The following is an 18,959-nucleotide window of genomic DNA, read 5'->3' as shown; positions in this document are numbered from 1 at the left end:
AATACTAATAAAATTCGATTAATAAAATTAAAATGATCAAATCTTAATATTTTGATAAAATTAAAACTTCTAGATATTAATAAAATCTTAACGAACAAAAGGCATCAAAATTATGTGTAATTAATAAATTTATGAGGATAATTTTGAAAGGAAACAGTTTTAAGGAGAAAAAGTTTTGTGAAAAGCATTTAAAATTTGTTTACCTACTTATATATGTTAAAAGTGGATTTTAACTTTAATTTTTGTCAAAGTGTTTTTAAATTTTTTTATTAGGTGCCAAATATTTTAACACCGTAGAAATTATAACCAATCAAACACCCCTTTAGAAGTATAATCGTAGAATTTTGGAATTTGTTCTTTTAGAAGTAATTTTAAAGTTTACATTTTTATGCTGATTTATATATTCTAAGCATGGTTGAGTTTTGGTCATATAAAGCTGTTAAAAATAACCAATAAAAACCTTTTAAAACATTCCCTTTACTTGTGAGTCATGCAGAATCAAGATATTTATAAATTATAAATGCCAAGGAAAACATTCCACGTGCCTATAATAATATGACTAAAGCAATTTAGCACTTAGTCTCATAAATTTAAACATTATTATAAACTATATACATATATTTGTCAATAATATTAATACGTTTCCAATTAAAATTTCCAAAAAATATTTCAAGAAATGATTCTAAAATGAGATACTTTGGATAATTCAAGGATCTGATGTAACAAAAAAGGATATACACTAATCTGTAAGTAGATAAAATCTTTGGAATAAACTAGTAGTTAGTAGAACAACTCAACTGAATCCAAGCCAAGTATCTCTCACATCATAAACATCTCTTCCAAAATGGAAGGAGCACTTCAAAGCACGACTTCCCTCGTTTTCTATTTATACCAAAACCATCACCACCTTCTTCCTTCACTCAACGAGCAACAAGATGAAGCTGGCCAACAATCTATCTCTACCAGCTTTCTTTATCTTCAGTCTTTGTCTATTGACTTTATTTTCTCATGGATTAAGCAACAGTCCTGATGACCAAAGAAAGGTATACATATATACACAGATACATGCATAAAATATGTGCATTTCATTACGTTTCTGTTTGTACGTGTGTGTTTCTTTTCATGAAAGTTTTGCTTATTTGCAGAAACTTAACATTCTTGGATATTTGTTTGTATACACTCACAAACCTGCTAAGTTTCCCATAGTGATCAGTTATAAATATCTACTTTCTTTCAACAGTCCTACATTGTGTATATGGGAGAGTTGCCAGAGGCTGGAGTTTCTGTCATGGATGATCATCACAGTCTGCTTGCGACTGCAATCGGAGAGTAATAAATTAATCTACTATTTAAATTTTGGAATACACAGATTGTTCTGAATATCTATATTTATACTTATATAATATGACCTGGTATTTGTGAAGTCACACTTATGTTTCTAAAATGCATTTCTTGGAACATAGGTTTAACGAGTCCAATGGTAAAAGAAAGCATAAATCATAAAAAGTTGAAGTGTTATCTTTGAGTATACCCCTATGGGCTACTGAAAAATTTTATACAGGGATGTAAACTGCTATACTGTAACCTGAATCTCTTCTGTAAGACAATTGATATATCATTTCTTTTTTGCCAGTGAGCAAGTAGCTAGGGAATCCAAAATACATAGCTATGGAAGGAGCTTTAACGGGTTTGCAGCCAGGTTGCTTCCACATGAAGCAGAGAGACTAGCAGGTGTATATGCATTCAGAGATTCATAAATATATTAAGTTATATAAAAACAATTAATCTTCGAGTTAGTATGACATGCTCAATGTGATGTATTTATATATATAGTTCGCATGCATTACAGATGAAGATGCTGTGATCTCCGTTTTTGAAAGCACTCTCCACAAACTTCATACAACAAGATCATGGGATTTTCTTGGCTTGCCAGAAACATCAATTAACAGAAGGGTCGCCAGCAGAGAAAGTGATCTCGTTGTGGGTTTGCTAGATAGTGGTAAATAATGTGTTTATGTATGTGAATATGGGTTTGTGGGTGTAGGCAACAAGATTTTATTAGATTTTTTTCTCTCTAATCTCTTGTTACTTTATAGGAATTTGGCCAGATGTTCCTAGTTTCAGTGATGAAGGCTATGGGCCTGTCCCAGCAAAATGGAAAGGAGAATGTGTTAAAAACGAAAACTTCACTGGCTGCAACAGGTACTCTCTTTCTCTTCCTCTTCTGTACATGGAGAACACCTTGACGTTGAACCTCTTTTGCTAATTAACAATGAGCAGGAAAATAATAGGAGCGAAGGCCTATGATCTTGAGCATATCTATCCTGATGAGGATAGCCCCTTAGACTATGAAGGCCACGGATCACACACTTCTTCCACAATTGCTGGCACAGCAGTGACCAACGCCAGCTTGTATGGCCTAGGCAAAGGCACTGCTCGTGGAGGTGTACCAGGAGCACGGATTGCCATGTACAAAGTCTGCTATTCTATCGGCTGCAATGACGTGAACATTCTTGCAGCTTTTGATGATGCACTTGCAGATGGGGTTGATCTTTTGTCAATTTCTCTCGGGGGTTACAGCAGAGAGTTCTTATCTGACAGCATTGCCATTGGATCTTTCCATGCAATGAAGAAAGGAATTCTGACTTCTTGCGCAGCTGGGAATGACGGGCCTAATCTATATACAATTACAAATGTTGCTCCATGGATCTTCACCGTTGCTGCTAGTAGCATTGACAGGAAGTTCTCAACAAAAATCAGGCTTGGAAATGGTTTCGAAATTTCTGTAAGTAATCACCAAGACTTGTATCTTCTTTTGAAAATTTCTGGAACATTGATGAACCAGGTTCTACTATAAACAAACATAAAGGAGAGCATCTTTTTTACTGTTCTATCTCTTGGTTTCTTCGGCAAAAAATTTCTTTTTTCTTTTGGAACTAAAAGTTTTTTCCTATTTGCACCTTCTGTTTACAGGGTATTTCTGCAAATACATTTGCTCCAAGAAAACAGATGTATCCACTAATTAGTGGAGACCTTGCATCCACCGGGGGTGAGGAGAGCATCTATTACAATGCCAGGTATGAACTTTATAAACCTTTAGCAGCAAAGACAAATTTATAGTTTGACACTTTTGTAATCTGTTATCGATTACTATAAACTGCATCAGTGCTTGCAAAGATGGGACTCTTGACAAAGACAAGGTTAAGGGAAAGGTTGTCTACTGTTTCGGTAACTTGGGCCAGGATGGCACGATCAGAGATTTAGGTGGAGCTGGGGCAATTTTTGTGACTCCTGGACCACTACAAGTTGCTGGCGCATATCTTCTACCTGCCTCCCCAGTTCTAACCAAAGATGGGAGGACGATAGATCAGTACATCAACTCTACCAAGTATGCTGTTGTCATTTAAAATATTACATATGCCTTTTTTTCTTTTATACTCTGAAATCAGACATCGGAAATTGATCAAACCTGCAAATGGAAAATTCACTTGAGAACACCAAAACCCCACGCCAGCTATGCAAAATCCAATCCATCTCCTAAGAGGCTCACCCTCTTGGAAACATACGATAATCACTTATGCCTTCTTTGCACTGACAGTCTTCTATGTAACTCGAACCTGTCAATGCTTTTACTTCTGCTATTTGCTTCTAAAGAACAATCAAGCTTCTAATCTATCCGGAACATTGTTTATTCAGATGAAAAGTTAAATAATTAACTCATCATTTGAATCTTGCTGAAAATATGCAGAATATTGACTGTTGACATCTGATTTTTTGGATGAACAAATGGCAGGGAACCTAAGGCAGTTATATACAAGACAAGAGAAATTCCAATGGCTGCCCCCCATGTGGCTTTCTTCTCATCCAGAGGACCTCCAACTCCAAGGGTCATGCGCAACATTCTCAAGGTTATTCAAGATTTCTCCTCCCTAATCCTGTAGAGACTCATTTTTTTACTTCAACATATTAAGTGCTCTATTAAGTTTCTCTTTTGCTGTGCAGCCTGATATTTCTGCACCAGGACTAAACATATTAGCTGCCTATACGAAGAAGGTCTCAATAACTGACCTGGAGGGGGATAATCGCTTTGCTCCATTCAACATATTATCAGGGACATCCATGGCTTGTCCTCATGCTGCAGGTGCTGCTGCCTATGTTAAATCCTTCCACCCAGAATGGTCACCTGCTGCAATCAAATCAGCTCTCATGACTACAGGTGAATGAATTTTCTACTTAAACAAGAAAACTTGTATATTTTTTCTGTGGTGAAAATCAAGCAATCTGTTATCATTTCTCTAATTAAAAACTCTGATCTCATCTCTCTAGCCACACCAATGAAGTTCAAAGATGTAGAAGCAGAATTGGCTTCAGGGTCAGGCCAGATAAACCCAACAAAGGCGGTGCATCCCGGGCTAGTCTATGATCTCTCTCTAAGCTCCTACATCAGGTTTCTCTGCAAGGAAGGCTACAACAGCACAACAATTGGCATGCTCATGGGTGGAAAGAAGAGATACAAATGTTCGGATTTTAAACCAGCAAGAGGCAGTGATGGGCTTAACTACCCATCCATGCACACACAACTCACCCCAAGAGGGTCTATAATATCAGCAACCTTCTACAGAACAGTGACTCATGTGGAGAAAGGGAAATCAGTTTACAAAGCAACTGTGACATCACCAAGAGGTCTTTCCATTGAAGTTGTTCCAAGTACTCTGGAGTTTACTAGGTTGAATCAAAAGCAGTCCTTCAAGGTTGTGGTTAAGGGTTCAATGGAGAATGGAACTCATACGTTATCCGCCTTACTTCAATGGGATGACACTAAACATACTGTCAGGAGTCCTATTCTTATTTTTAGGTCATATTTACCGCTCTTTTAGATCTAAAAAGCTGATAAATAAGCATTCAAGTTTTTGGTTCTTCCTTTTTTAGGTGTAAATGAAGGTTCTGTTTCCTTTTCATCTTTTGGAGTTTTTTTCTCATGGAAAATCTTCTAAACAAAATCTTACCTAGGACCATGACACCTTCCCTCAAAAGGTCATTTCTCCCCACTCTTTAGAGGGTAGTAAGATATTTTGGTAATGTATGGTAGTTTAAAGTTATAGTGTAAAGTTGGATAATAACACACTGCACTTGGATTACACGTTAAAAAGATGTAATGTTGCCTTTTAAAGTCTTGTGCACAAGGGACAAATAGTCATAATAGACTATCATAAGATGTTTGAAACTCTTCATACTAAAGAATTTTTTTTCAATATAAGTATTAGAAAGGAAGGGAAAGAAGTCCATGAGAGGAAGATTAAACTCCCTAATTTTATTTTATTTTTTTTTTGAGAGAGAGAAATCGCTGAGAGAAAAAAAAAATCAATGTAGAACAGCTAGCCAATGTCTAGAATAAATACTTCATTTATTATATATTTTCATTAAGTATTTTAAATATTTCAAATCCTGACTAATAAATCTAATTTTTTTATGAAAAATATTATATGAAGAATAATTTTTCATTATAACTTTAATGGCAATTTTAACATCTATGGTAATAATGTTATAAGCTTATTGTCGTCTTCCCCACAAACCTAATCAATGATATGAACTTTTGGACCAAAAACAATAAGTTAAAAAAAAAAGGAAAAGAAAAACCTTAGAGGACTAAGCAAACCTGTTAGTTGACAGATGCTACATGTTGTTATTCCTCCCTCCTGCTGCTAACCCTTAAGAACCCTACTGTAAGACATGTACACTTTGTTTCAATTATAGGGACACGTTCTGCACCTCCAGAGCTGGGGCCATGCGACAGTTCACTACTGTTGGGTTCTGCAGCGGGCTAGGGCAAAATGAAAATATCAGTTGTTGAATGCAGAAGGCTGCAATGCGTATTTATAGTTAGGTTTTAATTTAGGGGAATAGAAATGAGAGTGGAGGGACCTTCTGGATATACTTTTCATAAGATTGATAGATCTTTTGCCACAACTAAGAATTGTACCAAAAAACTGTGGAAATAACTTATACTAAAGCTGATTACATTATGTACATCTTTATCTTGCCAACAAAAGTATGTTAGACCAATATATCTTGAAAACATGCAAAGTATAACCAAAAACATGTAACAAATAAAATCTGCATTTCAGCATATAATGAACTTAATTGTCGTTTTAATTTTGAAGCTTGAGGAGATAAAAGATAGGGAAGTTGGGAACCAAATGAACTAAAGATCTATAGGCAGTGAACTTCTCTACTGCAAATCAGAAACAAACTGATCAATCAATATAACCTATGAAATGTAAACAACGTCACAGAACCGATTATGCTATGATTTCTTTTTAAATTCTTGTACAGTAGCATCAAACTCCTATGCTGGTAATAGCACTATATTGTCCCCATAAATTTTGGGTTTCCTATATATCCAAATACAAAAATAACATCAATAGAATTCTTATCTCCTCCTTGATTTTATTTATCAGCTCCAAATTTTTTCAGCTCTTTACCCTAATGATGAAGCTATTTGAGAGAAGATGAAAAATATATGCACCATCTGATTTAAGATTCATTGCTATTCTCCTCTATGTTAAATATGTAACGACCACTAACCTCCAATTTTACTTACCTTATTACTGGTTAAAGTACTCTCTGAAAATATTAAAGTAAGCTATCTATTGTGAATCCATCCTCCAGTGACGCTTTCTAATCAAAGATTGAACTACACAATACAGGCTGCTATTGCTGTTCTAATCACACTAGTAAAGAATTCCGAACAATTAGCAAAAGAAAAAGTTTGATAAATTGATAGCAATACACGCTGCAAAATGCATAGTTGACAATTTTATGTCGTGATGTCGATCTAGATTATCCCACATAACCCCAATAAATCGATTACTAAAAAAACAAAACTTGGATTATGAGTGGGTGCACTTGGTGAATGGAGTTCAATTTTTAGGTTATGCAATCGTATTCACTTGTTTTCCAAAAAAGAAAAAAAAAATCTCATTCATTCTCGACAAATCTAGTGTCCTCCCTCCCGACAATTAGAATTTTTGGTTTAGGCATTTCTACAAACACCTTTTCTACTATCAGTTCAGGCACTTAGGCTCAATATAAATGAGTGGAACTTGTAGTGTGATTAGGACTGTAATTACTCAGCTTCTGCCTAAAAGCGAATGATAACTTACTACGTTCAAATATGAATACAAATCATATGATTATCATTCCCCTGGTTATTGTGAGTGAAAAAAAACTGTAAGGATTTGAGAATAAGAGTACCGTGAGCATCGAATCGAACTGCTTCAGATACTACAGTCCGCAGAGAAAGCTGAAGAATTTTCTGATCCCTTTCTTCATTTCCCAGGAGAGAAACGGAGCTACAAATTTGGGACTGGGAATGCGAAACAGAATCAACAAAGGGTCAGAAGAGGAAGAAGATAGAACAGGGTACTCTGGTAAATGACATTCTGAATCAGCGATGGAGTAGCAGGATTTCATTACGAAGTTCTAAAAAGTTCTTATAGCACAAATTTACGTAAACTTTCATGTTCGAAACATCTTAAAATATTTTGAGAAATTATTTTATAATTGGTATATACTGATATAATATCTTATTATTATTACCATAAATTAAGATATTTATGTTTTACTTAAATATTAAAATTTTGAAATTATTTGGATATTATAATTTCGGTTTTGACCCGTTATTATGATTCAAATTTTGATTATTAAGGGTTAATATAGTTATATGTATTTTATTTTATTACGATTCATGTAATTTTTTAATTAAATTAGACGTGAAAAATATTTTTAAATTTATCTAAATTAAATGCCTGCAAAAAATTTATGATTTGAGAGTGCGAAGATAAAATTATTTTAAATTAAATATAATTTAAGAATTTGAAAAATAATTTAGTCAGAAAAAATTATATAAAAATATGCATGAAAAATCAAGTCTTAATGTTCAGGTTGGAATATTAGACAATTGAAATATTGAGTCAACCATTTGAATATCCAAAACCCAAGCCGAAGTGTATCTTGGTCAACAATCTACTTGTAGACTTCTTTTCCTTCATCAGTCTTTTATCTTCTGATCCAATGGCCGATTTGAAGTTCTGATCAGTACAGGTATTTGTATTTATATAGGTATGTGTGTGTGTGTATATATATATATATATTCACATACGTGTACATGTACTTATACACGAAATATGCACTTCTTTACCTTTCCTTTTCTTTCTGAAATAAGCATTTCATTACCTTTCTATAACTGGGTATTATTATTATTTTATCATGAAACATTTTATTCGCAAAATATTAACCCTGGAGTATATACATACATACATACATACATACGCGCATCCATGCATACTGATCAGCCTGATAAAAGATGAATCATAATATTTTACTGGGCATTTTTAATCATAAAAATTTGCTTATTTGCAGAAACTTAACGCTCGAGTATATATACATACACTGATAAGCCAGCTCCACTTCCTATAATGATCAACCATTAACCATATATCTATATGCTTTTCGCAGTCCATATATTATTTGTTCGTGGGCCACTCAGAATTTGCTTATATATTACCAGAAACTTAACACTCAAAAAGTATACATACATACATACATACATATTACAAATATATATACTCACAAGCCTGCTAAATTTCCTGGAATGACCGAGAATATATTCATCTATTTTCTTTTCGCAGTTTTTCAACGTGTATAAGGGAGAATTGCCAAAGGCTGGAGTTTCCATCATGGATAATCATAATGACCACCTGTAAGTGCATTTTCTACTAAAACAACTTATAAGATTTCCATCTGCAAGATTAAGCAATCTGTCATTGTTTCGCTTGAACCAAAAGACACTTCACCTCCTATCTACCCACACCCATGAAGATCGAAGGTATAGATTCAGGATCAGGCCAGATAAACCCGAAAAGGGCGTATATGATATCTACCAAGCTCCTACATGGAATTTCTCTGTAACAAAATCTACAACATCACAACAATCGGCATGCTCATGGTGGCACGAAGAGATTCAAATGTTCAAAGTTTAAACCTGTAAGAGGCAGCGAAGAGCTCCACTGTTCTTCCACATCCTACTCATCCCTGAAGGGTCTAGAATATCAGCAGGCTTCTACAGGACTGTGACTCGTGGAGACGGGAAAAATATTTTTACAAAACAACTCTACAATCGACAAAAGGTCTTTCTATTAAGTCTTTGCAATTGGTTTGGAGTCTACTGGGTTGAATTAAAAAGCAGTTTTTCAAGGTTATGGAGAAGGGTTCAACAGAAAATGTAACACAGACGCTCTATCACCCTTACTTCAGCGAGATGATAAGAAACATATAGTGTCAGGGTCCTATTCTTATCCATAGGTCAGATTTACCCTTTTTTTAGACCTAGAAAGTTAATAAAGAAACATTCAAGTTGGAGTTTTGTCCTTTTAAATATCGATAATGGTTCAGCTATTGAGAAAAATATGGGTATGATTCTCCTAAACTTATAGTTGTCTCTTTCCTTATTGGCGAAAGTTCTAATAAGATGCAAGGAAGAGAATCAGACAAATAAAAACCAAAATCCTCCTAAATTAGGTTTCTGGAATTGATTCTAGGACCTCCTTGAAATACTCAAGAGTAGGCTACCTCAACCACTACCCATGTGATGAAAACAGAAATAAATCAAGGATTAAACCACATGGATAATACCCTAATAAAACCGTAAATCATTTCCACATAGACAAATAGTGTAAGTAACACACTACTTATATGCATCCAAAAATACAAGACCGGAAGCAGGAAGTTGGCCAAAACATAGAAAGAATGGAACACCACGAAAATTGTGGCATTACTTTGTTAATAAGTTTTCATCCTCTAACCAAAACTACCAGCCACTTATAAAAGAACATTAGTAAGAATAAAAAGATAAACTGATAGAAAGCATTCAAAATCAAAAATCTAATTCTCATACCCTTGGTTGTTTTAGGCTACACAGAAAAAAAAAGCTAAAAGGCCACCAAAATTTTTGGTTACCATCCATCTTCTGGTGCAACCTATTGAAATGGTAACAACCTCAAACCTTTAAAAAGAGTTTGAACTTGTAAAGCCAAGAATAAGTTGGAGTTGATCCTTTAAACTGAAAACTATGTATATAGTTGTTCCTGCACAGGCTAAAGCTGCAGTCCACTAACTCCTTTAGTCACAGAGCCTACCAGAATCATGGATAGTAAGTTTTAAGCAGGAGTCCGACATTGACGGCTGTTGAGGTTCTTTATCTTCGTAAGTTCCTTCCTCCTCTTCCTTGCCTCAGCTGCAGCAACAGTATCGACCATTTTCTTACTTGAGTAATCAACCGTTCCCTGGTTCTTCTCTGGAAAAACAGTTAAAACATGACCAACATAATCTGATGGAAACACATTCTCTTGTTTAAAAGTAAATGGAGGCCCCATAGAACTTTGAGGTAGAGGTGCAAGCATCATTTCTTTGGGGTGAAGACCTATGTAATGACTACCTCCATCGTGCGGGAATCCGGCCGGGACCTCGTTAAGGTCATTTGCATGTTTGGATTCAGTTGAGCTAGAAGTCTCTTCTTTCACTTTCTCGGTGGGAGAATGAGAAATATGGTTCTCTATACCTGTAATTGTTTTCAAAGATGGAACAGAACTATAGGAATTATTCACAGAATTTTCATCATGCATGTTTTTCATGCCAGAGGAGGATTGAAGATGAAGGCCATTCCCGTGATCCGGGAGAGGGAAGAACCAAGGGCATGGAACTATGTATATAGGAGTTCTTGGTCCATTACTTTTTACAGGGTTTTCCTGCTCCTGAGATAATAGAAGATTTCCAGGAGCTTGTGCAGGAATGCCAGAAGGAACTACGAGAGCAGTAGGAGGCCCATGTTGTGATTGTATAGGATGTGAGGCCTGAACAACAGAAGGCCAGCATAGTGGTTGTAGAGGATTTTGATTAAAAAGCATCACTGGGTAAGTTGTAGATGGAGAGGCAGATATGTTGAGATGAGGTGGCTGTTCTACAGCTTGTCCTGCTTCAGGTTTTGTTGCCTTTGATATCTGCAGAGATAGAGTACATCAGATACTGTGATAAGACTAATAAGATTAAACTTGTCTCATTGAAACCCAATCTTACCTGTGCTTTCAATTGTTTATTTATGGTCTCTAAAGATTGATACTCTTTTAAGGCCAAATCCTTTTCCTACCCAGGACAAATATCATGAAATGCAAACCACGTTAACGTTGTAATGTCTAGATATAGAAAGTTTACAGAACTATCAACTACATAACTTATTTGATATGAATGCGTGCAAGCATGCATGCAAAGACAACCCAAGTTCAAGAGGAAGTTTCAATGTATGCAAAGATATGGAATTTAATACTACATTTAAGATCTACCGGTTGTTGTGCATGCAACACATACAAACATGTAAAGAGAACAGACAAAATTATCTTGTCCATTAAGAGAGGAAAAGAAAACCAAAAAGAAAAACTGCCTTCCTAGAAAATGCTAAAGAAATTTTCTGGGATTCTGTATACCATCTTCAACTGTACATTCTCGCGTGCTAGATCGGCAGCTTTTTGGGTCAACTCTTCACAAAGAGCCTGCATGGAAATTCAGAGTACATGCTCAACCTTTGCAGGAACAAGAGATGAAGAAAGCATCTTTGAAAAGATATTACATAATAAATTTTCATGGATAAGGAAAAGAAGAATATTACTACAAAGACAATACAGAATAAGAATTCCCAAAATTGAAATAGTTTTAGTATCAAGAAACATCTACGAAATTATAAATATTATTTAGTATCTTCAATCTACTTAGTTTATTTTGGGAGATATTTTAAGTATTATTAGAAATTACAAACTTTTTAATTTCCTTATTTTATTTATTATCCTCTTTAGTTACTTGTAATTAGTGCCTATATAAAGGTTATCAACAACGTAGACAATTAGAATAGACAGTGATAAATTATGATGAATTACAAATATTGGTATCAAGTTTTTATCCCCTAGTATCCCTATGTTTTGCCAACCGTAATTATTTTTATTTCGTATCTACTAGTCTCTCCGTTCTCCCGTATTTGTTCACCTTGATTCTTAGTTTTCTCCACCCTAGCGCTATTCTTCTGTTCCAACTAAATTTCTCTAATTTCCAAGCTATATCTGGACAAGTTAGTTTCAGTACTACTTGTCTTAGATCACTTCCACTATTACTTGACATTTTCTGTATAAATGCCACTATTTCTATCCAGATTCTACAGTTAATAAATATTCCAGTTAACTAGAACCATCCCACAAATCACGATAAATTTGCATTTATCTCAAATGAAATTGTAGATAGATTCATTGCTCAAACAAACGGTTCACCATTGCCCAAGATTACATAAACTAAATTATGCCATCTAGATTTATACACATTTCATGTTGCAAGATGCTGGCAGAGATCTTACAGAGCACTAGAATATAGTTTCCTGAAAGTTCTCATTTCTCATCTCTTCTATTTGGTAATGTCCAATTTGAAACAACCAGATGCAGGAAACGCATTGAATATAAATTGAAAGATTTTTATTAATTGAAAGATTTTATTTTAAAAAAAACTAATTGACAGCTTAAGGGGACTTGTCACCCACCTCAGGGTAAAGGGTTAATGCAAGTGAATCAATCACATACTTTATTTAACAAATTTTTTTTTTTTTTTTTTACTTCAACAGTATCTTTAAAGATTTCCTAACTGAACCTCAGCCCCAATGCCAATCAATTTACTCCCTACATCATCCCATAGTGCTTAATAAGAGTTTTGTTTATTGTTAAATAAAAGCAGTGTGCAGTAGTTAGAAAAATTATAGCAATCAAAAGCATCTTAAACTCATGGAGAGAAATAATCGAAAGATATGCAACCATTGACAAGAATTTATATTGGTGCAGAAAAGGCATCTTTTGCCGAGTTAAAAGAAAGATACTCCCACCATGTTAAGAGAAAGAAAGACCAAATCAAATATGAATTAATAATGGTCAATGTAGCCACAGTCATCTGGAATATAAACCTGAAACTGAAAGCACTGACCTAGCAGTATTACCAACAGCTTACCTGCCTTCGGCGAATAGTCTGCCTAGCTGATTCTCTGTTTGCCAATACCCTACGAATTCTTCGTTCTTCCTTCTCAGCCTATAAAAAAAGCTCAGTTGTAAACGAAGGTACTGAAAGGGTAAAACCACAGAGGACAAAGAAACATTTCATACCTCAGTCAAATTCTGTCTCGACCTGCCACTACCAGTTGAGGTACATCTTGGCACAACAGGAGTTTGCTTACCCAATTCAGTATCCTGCTCGGACTTTCCAAGTTTAGTTGATTTATTTCTACGGCTTGCTTGAACCTTCTGCTCGCTCTGCCCCGCTTGATCCTGTTACAAACCAACATTTCTTAGAGTCGATGGTATAATCAGCCAAGTGACAAGAAACTACTGTACCGTATTCCCATTTGTTTATGATGATTACCAATCATACAACAGAAAAGGCACGAGAAAAGAAAGACATGGTCATGGAGACTTGACATTGTCTCAACAGAAACTCATACGCCAAAAACATGCTAATGCAACATGCAACTACTTGCAGATAAAGCATACGCTAAATAGTGAACTAGTATAACATAATCTTGTTCATGGTACTTTTATCCTTGCACACTACCTCCACGTTGAAAAATCCATGAGTCAAACAGAGAAAACTCGAATGACCTAATTTTTTTGTTTATGATGACTACCAATCATACAACAGAAAGACACATGAGGAAAAAAAAAAGGTATTGTCGCAGATAATTGAAATTGTCCCTACTAAACTATATGACAACAACCAGCTATCGCTATATGCAATTAATGCAAAAAAAAGCTTATACTGAACAAAAAACAGGTAGAAAAAGACATAATTGGATTCGAGATGTTTTTGTCCTTGGTCACTACCTCCACATTTGAGGAATCTATGGGTCAAATAGAGAAAACCAATATACCTTAATTTGATTTATGAGAAAAATTATCAGTCATGGGACAAAAAGGTGTGTGAGAAAGAAAAGACACGGTTGCGAGAAGTTGAAATTGTCTTAACAGAAGTACACGACAAAAACCGGCCACATGCAACAAATGCAGATAAAGCGTATATCCACTAGCATACTAGTATAACATAAATTGATTCATGCTACGTTTGTCCTTAGCCACAACCTCCACATTGAGGAATCCACGGGTCAAACAAGAACAAGAAAATTGATCACTCCAGTACAATCTCTTCTACTCGAATATTCTCTATTTGAACTCGAGTATTACAAACCTGAGATAATCCATATACCTATATAAAAAACTTTTGGTTCCTTTACGTCATGATGGAAACAAAACCTGAAATACATGTCGGGCCAGATATAGGATGATCATTTTCCATTATAGTCAACCTTTGTTCTACGTGGAAAGGTATAATAGGACAGCCATTCATCAACATAACAATAAAGAAAAATGCATGCATCTTTTGTCGATTATGGAAACATTCCCTATCGTAATGAAGCATTAATTCTTCACAGGATATCCTAAACTTCTGGAGTTTGAAGGTGGTTCCTATATTTTCTCTTCAGTTTCTGAGCATTTTCCAGAATATCCAAGACACTGTAAATTGAAAAGGCAAGTTATAAAATTTCTCTTGGTATGTTAAGCCCTAATAAAGTTCTAACCCATCTTATGAAGAATCTACTATTTCAAGATCAGACATGAGCGCATCCACAACAAGTGAGCCCCAAATACATCTTACTTCTTAACCTTATCTCATTTCGTTTTGACACTCTTGACTCATATGGATGCACAAGAGTGGGTTCTTTTATCCTAATTAAACATAAAATGAATGTTTAGGTGCTCTACTGTTACTACCTCAGTAAACAACTCTGCTGGTCTAAACTCAAAAATTCAATTATCAGCATACAAGCATGGATTATCTGCTTAAAGATATTAACCCGAGAATCCAGAAACACCCGGCTTCATTACAAGGTGAAATATTTTTTATATATCCAAACTAAGTCTCTATAAAAATCCTCACCAACTCAACCAAGTAAACCCAACCTGAACTGAAGCAACAAGTATAGGCTTGATTAAGTCGGTGCACTTTTATAAAGTACAATTTCAATCAAACAGGCTTTACAGTATTCATAATTTCACTCAGAGATTATTTTCCTTTCCTATGAGAAATATTATTGTGCATTATTGAATCACAAAAGTAATGCAATCTATTATTACTTATTTTTTCTTTTTTTGGTTGGAAACCTGTAAAATTCGTACTGTCAACATTACTTCCCAGAATCTCCATATTTTCTAAATTCAGGAATTTTAGTTGACTTTATCTGGGGCCAGCATAAAATCAGTCGCTTAATTTCGAAAAAAAAAATCCAAGCTTAAAATTTGATAAAAGCTTTGAAAAAGAAAAAGAATTCGAGAAGAGTTAAAGAAAAAAATAATAAATGGAGAGTAAACCATCAAATGACAACCTCGGCGAGATCCGGACAGGGTGGTGCCGAGTCAACCAGGCTCAACCGCGAGTCAGAGGGGGACGACTCGCTCTTGACTCGCTTCCTGACTCGTTTCCCTTTGCTTCCCCATTTTGCCGGCGATTCTGCAGGCTTCTCTCTCATAGCCAACTGAGCCATATCCGCCAACGCCTCTGCCGCCTCCATCTCCGTCCGATCCGCCACCATATCCGCCGCATCCTCCGCCGAAGTACCCGCGGAAGAAGGCGGATTAAACGGCGACGAAGACGACGAAGTGCTCAATACCAAACCTCGCTCGCAGTGCATAGCTAGAGAGAGAGAGAGAGAGAGAGAGAGAGAGTGCTTGCTACCAACCAAAAACAAGAAGCTGCAAAGCGAAACCGTAACTCCTTCAAAAGGAGGGCAAGAGAGAGAAAGAGAAGGCGGGACAAGGGGGAGAAGTAGTACTACTGGCGAGCCAGCTAGCCCACAGATTGCGAGACGATGACACGTGTCGAGCCAGCTCACTACTCGACATCTCTGCCAACTCGCGCCCATGTATCTCTAATCGCCACGTTTCAATATTTGCCACGCCAGCGCCTTCGAACGTGCGAGTAGCGCGCACGTGCGAGCGGTGGGTTTCAGCCTGGGAGCAGTTTATGTATGGAAACAAACAGTGGGCCGTTCGGTTACCCTTCGCGAGTGCCACGTGGCGCATCACGGATCGTCCGTTCTTCAGTTTCCGAAGAGCTGTGGCGTCATCAAATGGTTGCGTGGCTGCACCAGGAGCATAAGATAAGTGTAGTCTTCCTTAAATTAAGTAAAATTAAAAAAGAAAAAATTGTTACCTTAATAAAAAAAATAAAAAAATGTTTTACTGCGTGTTTAAGTTCGTACCAAAGTGCGGGGAGTAAGAACCGACTGGTCACGGACAGCTGTGTCTAATTGGTCCCAACTGGCGCTCAACATTCAAATCCGCGCATAACACGTGGATAATCATAAGGTTGACACGTGTCACGAACGGACCCCAATCGTCCGATGAGATTATATCCCAATTGTCTACGTGGTTAGAACTCAGGAACTAATTGTATGTTTTGATTGAAAAAGGGTAGCTAAAAGATAGTTAATCATATTGATATTGACTTAAGTTGTTCTTAATAAAATAATTAGTTTTTTTAGGGAACAAAATAAAATATTTAAATTACACATAAATTGTTCGGATGATAAGTCTATTATATTGTTGTATTTACGACTGAATTAAATTAAATTTTAATTAATTTATTATATTTCTTTAATGAAATAAATATTTTTTTTGTGATTATATATTTTCCTAATTAAAATAAAAATGAGTTAGAAAAAATATTCTATTATATAATTTTTGAAATTACATTATTTAAATAGGCTTCTTCAAATTAAAAAAAAAATGTTATATAAAAAGTGGTTTTACCAATTAAGACTAGTTGAAAATAAGTAAATAAAATATTTTTATGCTTCTTAATTAAAATGTTTCTTATATGAAAGAAGAACAAGACTCTAATGATATAACATCTCAATTATATTTATTTGAAAATATAAAATATAATAAATTTACTTAATTTGTATTAAAAATAGTTATTATTTCCGTAATAAAACATTGGTTGATTAATATATATATGTATACATATATTTTCTCAAAGGTCATTGCCATTATGGGCTTGGGCTGAGAAAAGCCTAACATGAAATCTGTATTAGGTTAGGCTAGGTTCTAAATGGGCTAACATGAAATTCACAAGTAGGATTCAGTTTTACGTTTGGGTTTCGGGAGTGTTGGTCCAAATTTCACTAACCAAAAATAAATATTAGGCTTTACCCAACTCATCACCTACAATGGCCTTATTTATATAATTTATGTGTGTATATATATACACACACACACACACGAGCAACCCTTCAGCAATTTTCCTTTTATATGAGAAGTAAAATGTTTATTTTGAAATACACTTATCAGTATAAGAAGTTATTATATAAGTTTTAAATAATTACAAACATATATTTTTTATAATAACATTTAGAACATGAGCACAAAAATATATATATTTTTTTTAATTTGGTCTGCATGCATGATGTATTATCTAAATAAATATTATCTAAAAAATGAATATGTACGGAGACACTTATAAAATATAGTTTATTATATGCTAAGAATGTTTTTATTTAATAAATAAATAATTTATTTTAAAAAAATAAAAATAAAAGAGTTCAATACAGTCCTCTACAAATTATTATTTAACTAAATATTTAGTACGTTTATTTTATTTTTCTTATATCGAGTGCGGATTTTACTGGTGTTATATTTTTACGAATATTATTATTTAAATTTTATTTATACTGTGTGAATTGATGTATATATCTCAACCATTGTAACTTGCCATTAAAATGAAATGTAAAATATTATATTTCAGAAGATTTAGAATCACATATTGATATACCGACATAGATTCGACCTTATAATATTTCCCGACAAAGAAGTCTCAGATATTTATTCTGTAGGTCGAGTTATAATCTTCACAAACATCTGTGTTTGTATACGTATACAATATAGACTGATATATATGCATACGTGCATGTGAGTTGCTGTGTGTGTATATATATATTATATATATATATAGTGTACAAAACGCGGAAACGGAGGGGAAATGGTGTAGCGTCAGCATCACCAGGTTATGGGGTTTGCAATAAGTGATAAATAGATTTTAGAGGTCGGCAGGGGAACATGAAGATTGGGTTTGTCTGCGGTGATTTAGAGATGATGACCAAATCCATTGTTTCACATGCCCAATTACCAAGTTAACCAATTAAAATTCACCTCTGCAAATTATTATGAATCTAATTTTTTATTATATGTATATGTGTAATGTAATGACTAGTGGTGTCATTTCTCTTTTATTTATGTAATTTTTGGCAAGTGGGTTCATTGTAACCCAATGAGATCGAGTAATGGGATTCAATATAGTTTCATTTTATTTTCTTTTTTATTTGTTCTTATTTTATTTCAATAACAATATAAATAAATTATTGTTTCTTATTTTTATTCTAATACATGCATGATAAATAAGTTGCGATTGGTTTAATACATAATATCAGATTTTCCAATTTAAAATTTAAATTATTTTATATTGTTTTTGTTTTTTGCCTAATTTTTTAGTCTTTATTATTTTTTTTGAAAAATATATGCATGTCTATTATTTGGCTAGCTTATTATATATATATATATACACACACACACGCATATACACTCTCTTTCCGCTAAAAGTAAATGATCCATGTCAAATTATTTTTTAAGATAAGATTAAATTAGTACTTAAATTATCAGCTCTGCAAGTTTCATTGCCATCTAAATTATATATATATATATATATATATAAATACTGATATGAAATTAAGTCAGCTTAACTTGTATATAAAATGATAATTGAATATAATTATTTAT

The 18,959-nt window shown here is 34.4% G+C and overlaps 2 protein-coding genes and 1 long non-coding RNA gene across 9 annotated transcripts; 1 reads left to right on the top strand and 2 right to left on the bottom strand.

The window, feature by feature from the left end:
* Positions 1–667: 667 nt before the first annotated feature.
* LOC110822766 (uncharacterized) lies at positions 668–7,568 on the bottom strand. Of its 5 annotated transcripts, none has more exons than XR_015813972.1 (4): positions 7,255–7,568; positions 5,657–5,821; positions 1,189–4,186; positions 668–1,026 (listed from the first exon to the last, which is right to left on the bottom strand). It is a non-coding gene; the product is annotated as an uncharacterized LOC110822766 (long non-coding RNA). The 5 variants fall into 5 exon arrangements; XR_002541286.2 differs by having other exon boundaries at positions 668–1,316; positions 4,069–4,186; positions 7,255–7,565; XR_002541287.2 differs by having other exon boundaries at positions 668–1,316; positions 4,069–4,183; positions 7,255–7,564.
* On the top strand, positions 917–4,921 carry LOC110822765 (subtilisin-like protease SBT4.15). The gene is made up of 11 exons (XM_088209518.1): positions 917–1,043; positions 1,241–1,329; positions 1,634–1,731; positions 1,850–1,999; positions 2,097–2,202; positions 2,281–2,785; positions 2,974–3,077; positions 3,167–3,388; positions 3,794–3,908; positions 4,003–4,216; positions 4,327–4,921. Exons 1-11 carry the CDS (start codon positions 936–938, stop codon positions 4,875–4,877), a joined length of 2,262 nt encoding a protein of 753 aa, XP_088065644.1. The 5' UTR covers positions 917–935; the 3' UTR covers positions 4,878–4,921.
* Positions 7,569–9,896: 2,328 nt separating the features above from the next.
* Positions 9,897–15,933, bottom strand: LOC110822808 (Basic-leucine zipper (bZIP) transcription factor family protein). 3 transcript variants are annotated; one of them, XM_088209576.1, is made up of 7 exons: positions 15,512–15,933; positions 13,242–13,403; positions 13,090–13,167; positions 11,538–11,603; positions 11,134–11,199; positions 10,496–11,057; positions 9,897–10,354 (listed from the first exon to the last, which is right to left on the bottom strand). In XM_088209576.1, exons 1-7 carry the CDS (start codon positions 15,815–15,817, stop codon positions 10,218–10,220), a joined length of 1,377 nt encoding a protein of 458 aa, XP_088065702.1. In that variant the 5' UTR covers positions 15,818–15,933; the 3' UTR covers positions 9,897–10,217. The 3 variants fall into 3 exon arrangements, with proteins under 3 accessions (XP_088065702.1, XP_021908715.1, XP_021908716.1); XM_022053023.2 differs by having other exon boundaries at positions 9,897–11,057; positions 15,512–15,932; XM_022053024.2 differs by lacking the exon at positions 11,134–11,199 and having other exon boundaries at positions 9,897–11,057; positions 15,512–15,932.
* Positions 15,934–18,959: the final 3,026 nt, after the last annotated feature.

Source organism: Carica papaya, chromosome 8 (assembly GCF_054855325.1).
Source record: "Carica papaya isolate Zhongbai chromosome 8, ASM5485532v1, whole genome shotgun sequence".
NCBI lineage: Eukaryota > Viridiplantae > Streptophyta > Magnoliopsida > Brassicales > Caricaceae > Carica > Carica papaya.
Note: the sequence above shows the minus strand (reverse complement) of the source record. Positions and strands in the feature narration are given on the sequence as shown.

Bases quoted from the DNA above. Each gene is read 5' to 3' on its own strand.
- LOC110822765 (XM_088209518.1), top strand. From the start codon at position 936: ATGAAGCTGGCCAACAATCTATCTCTACCAGCTTTCTTTATCTTCAGT. The intron at 1,330-1,633 runs GTAATAAATTAA...CTTTTTTGCCAG, and splicing joins CTTGCGACTGCAATCGGAGA to TGAGCAAGTAGCTAGGGAAT. The intron at 3,389-3,793 runs GTATGCTGTTGT...AACAAATGGCAG, and splicing joins CAGTACATCAACTCTACCAA to GGAACCTAAGGCAGTTATAT.
- LOC110822808 (XM_022053023.2), bottom strand. From the start codon at position 15,817: ATGCACTGCGAGCGAGGTTTGGTATTGAGCACTTCGTCGTCTTCGTCG. The intron at 11,604-13,089 runs GTAAGCTGTTGG...ATTTCCATGCAG, and splicing joins AGACTATTCGCCGAAGGCAG to GCTCTTTGTGAAGAGTTGAC. The intron at 11,058-11,133 runs GTAAGATTGGGT...CTATCTCTGCAG, and splicing joins ATAAACAATTGAAAGCACAG to ATATCAAAGGCAACAAAACC.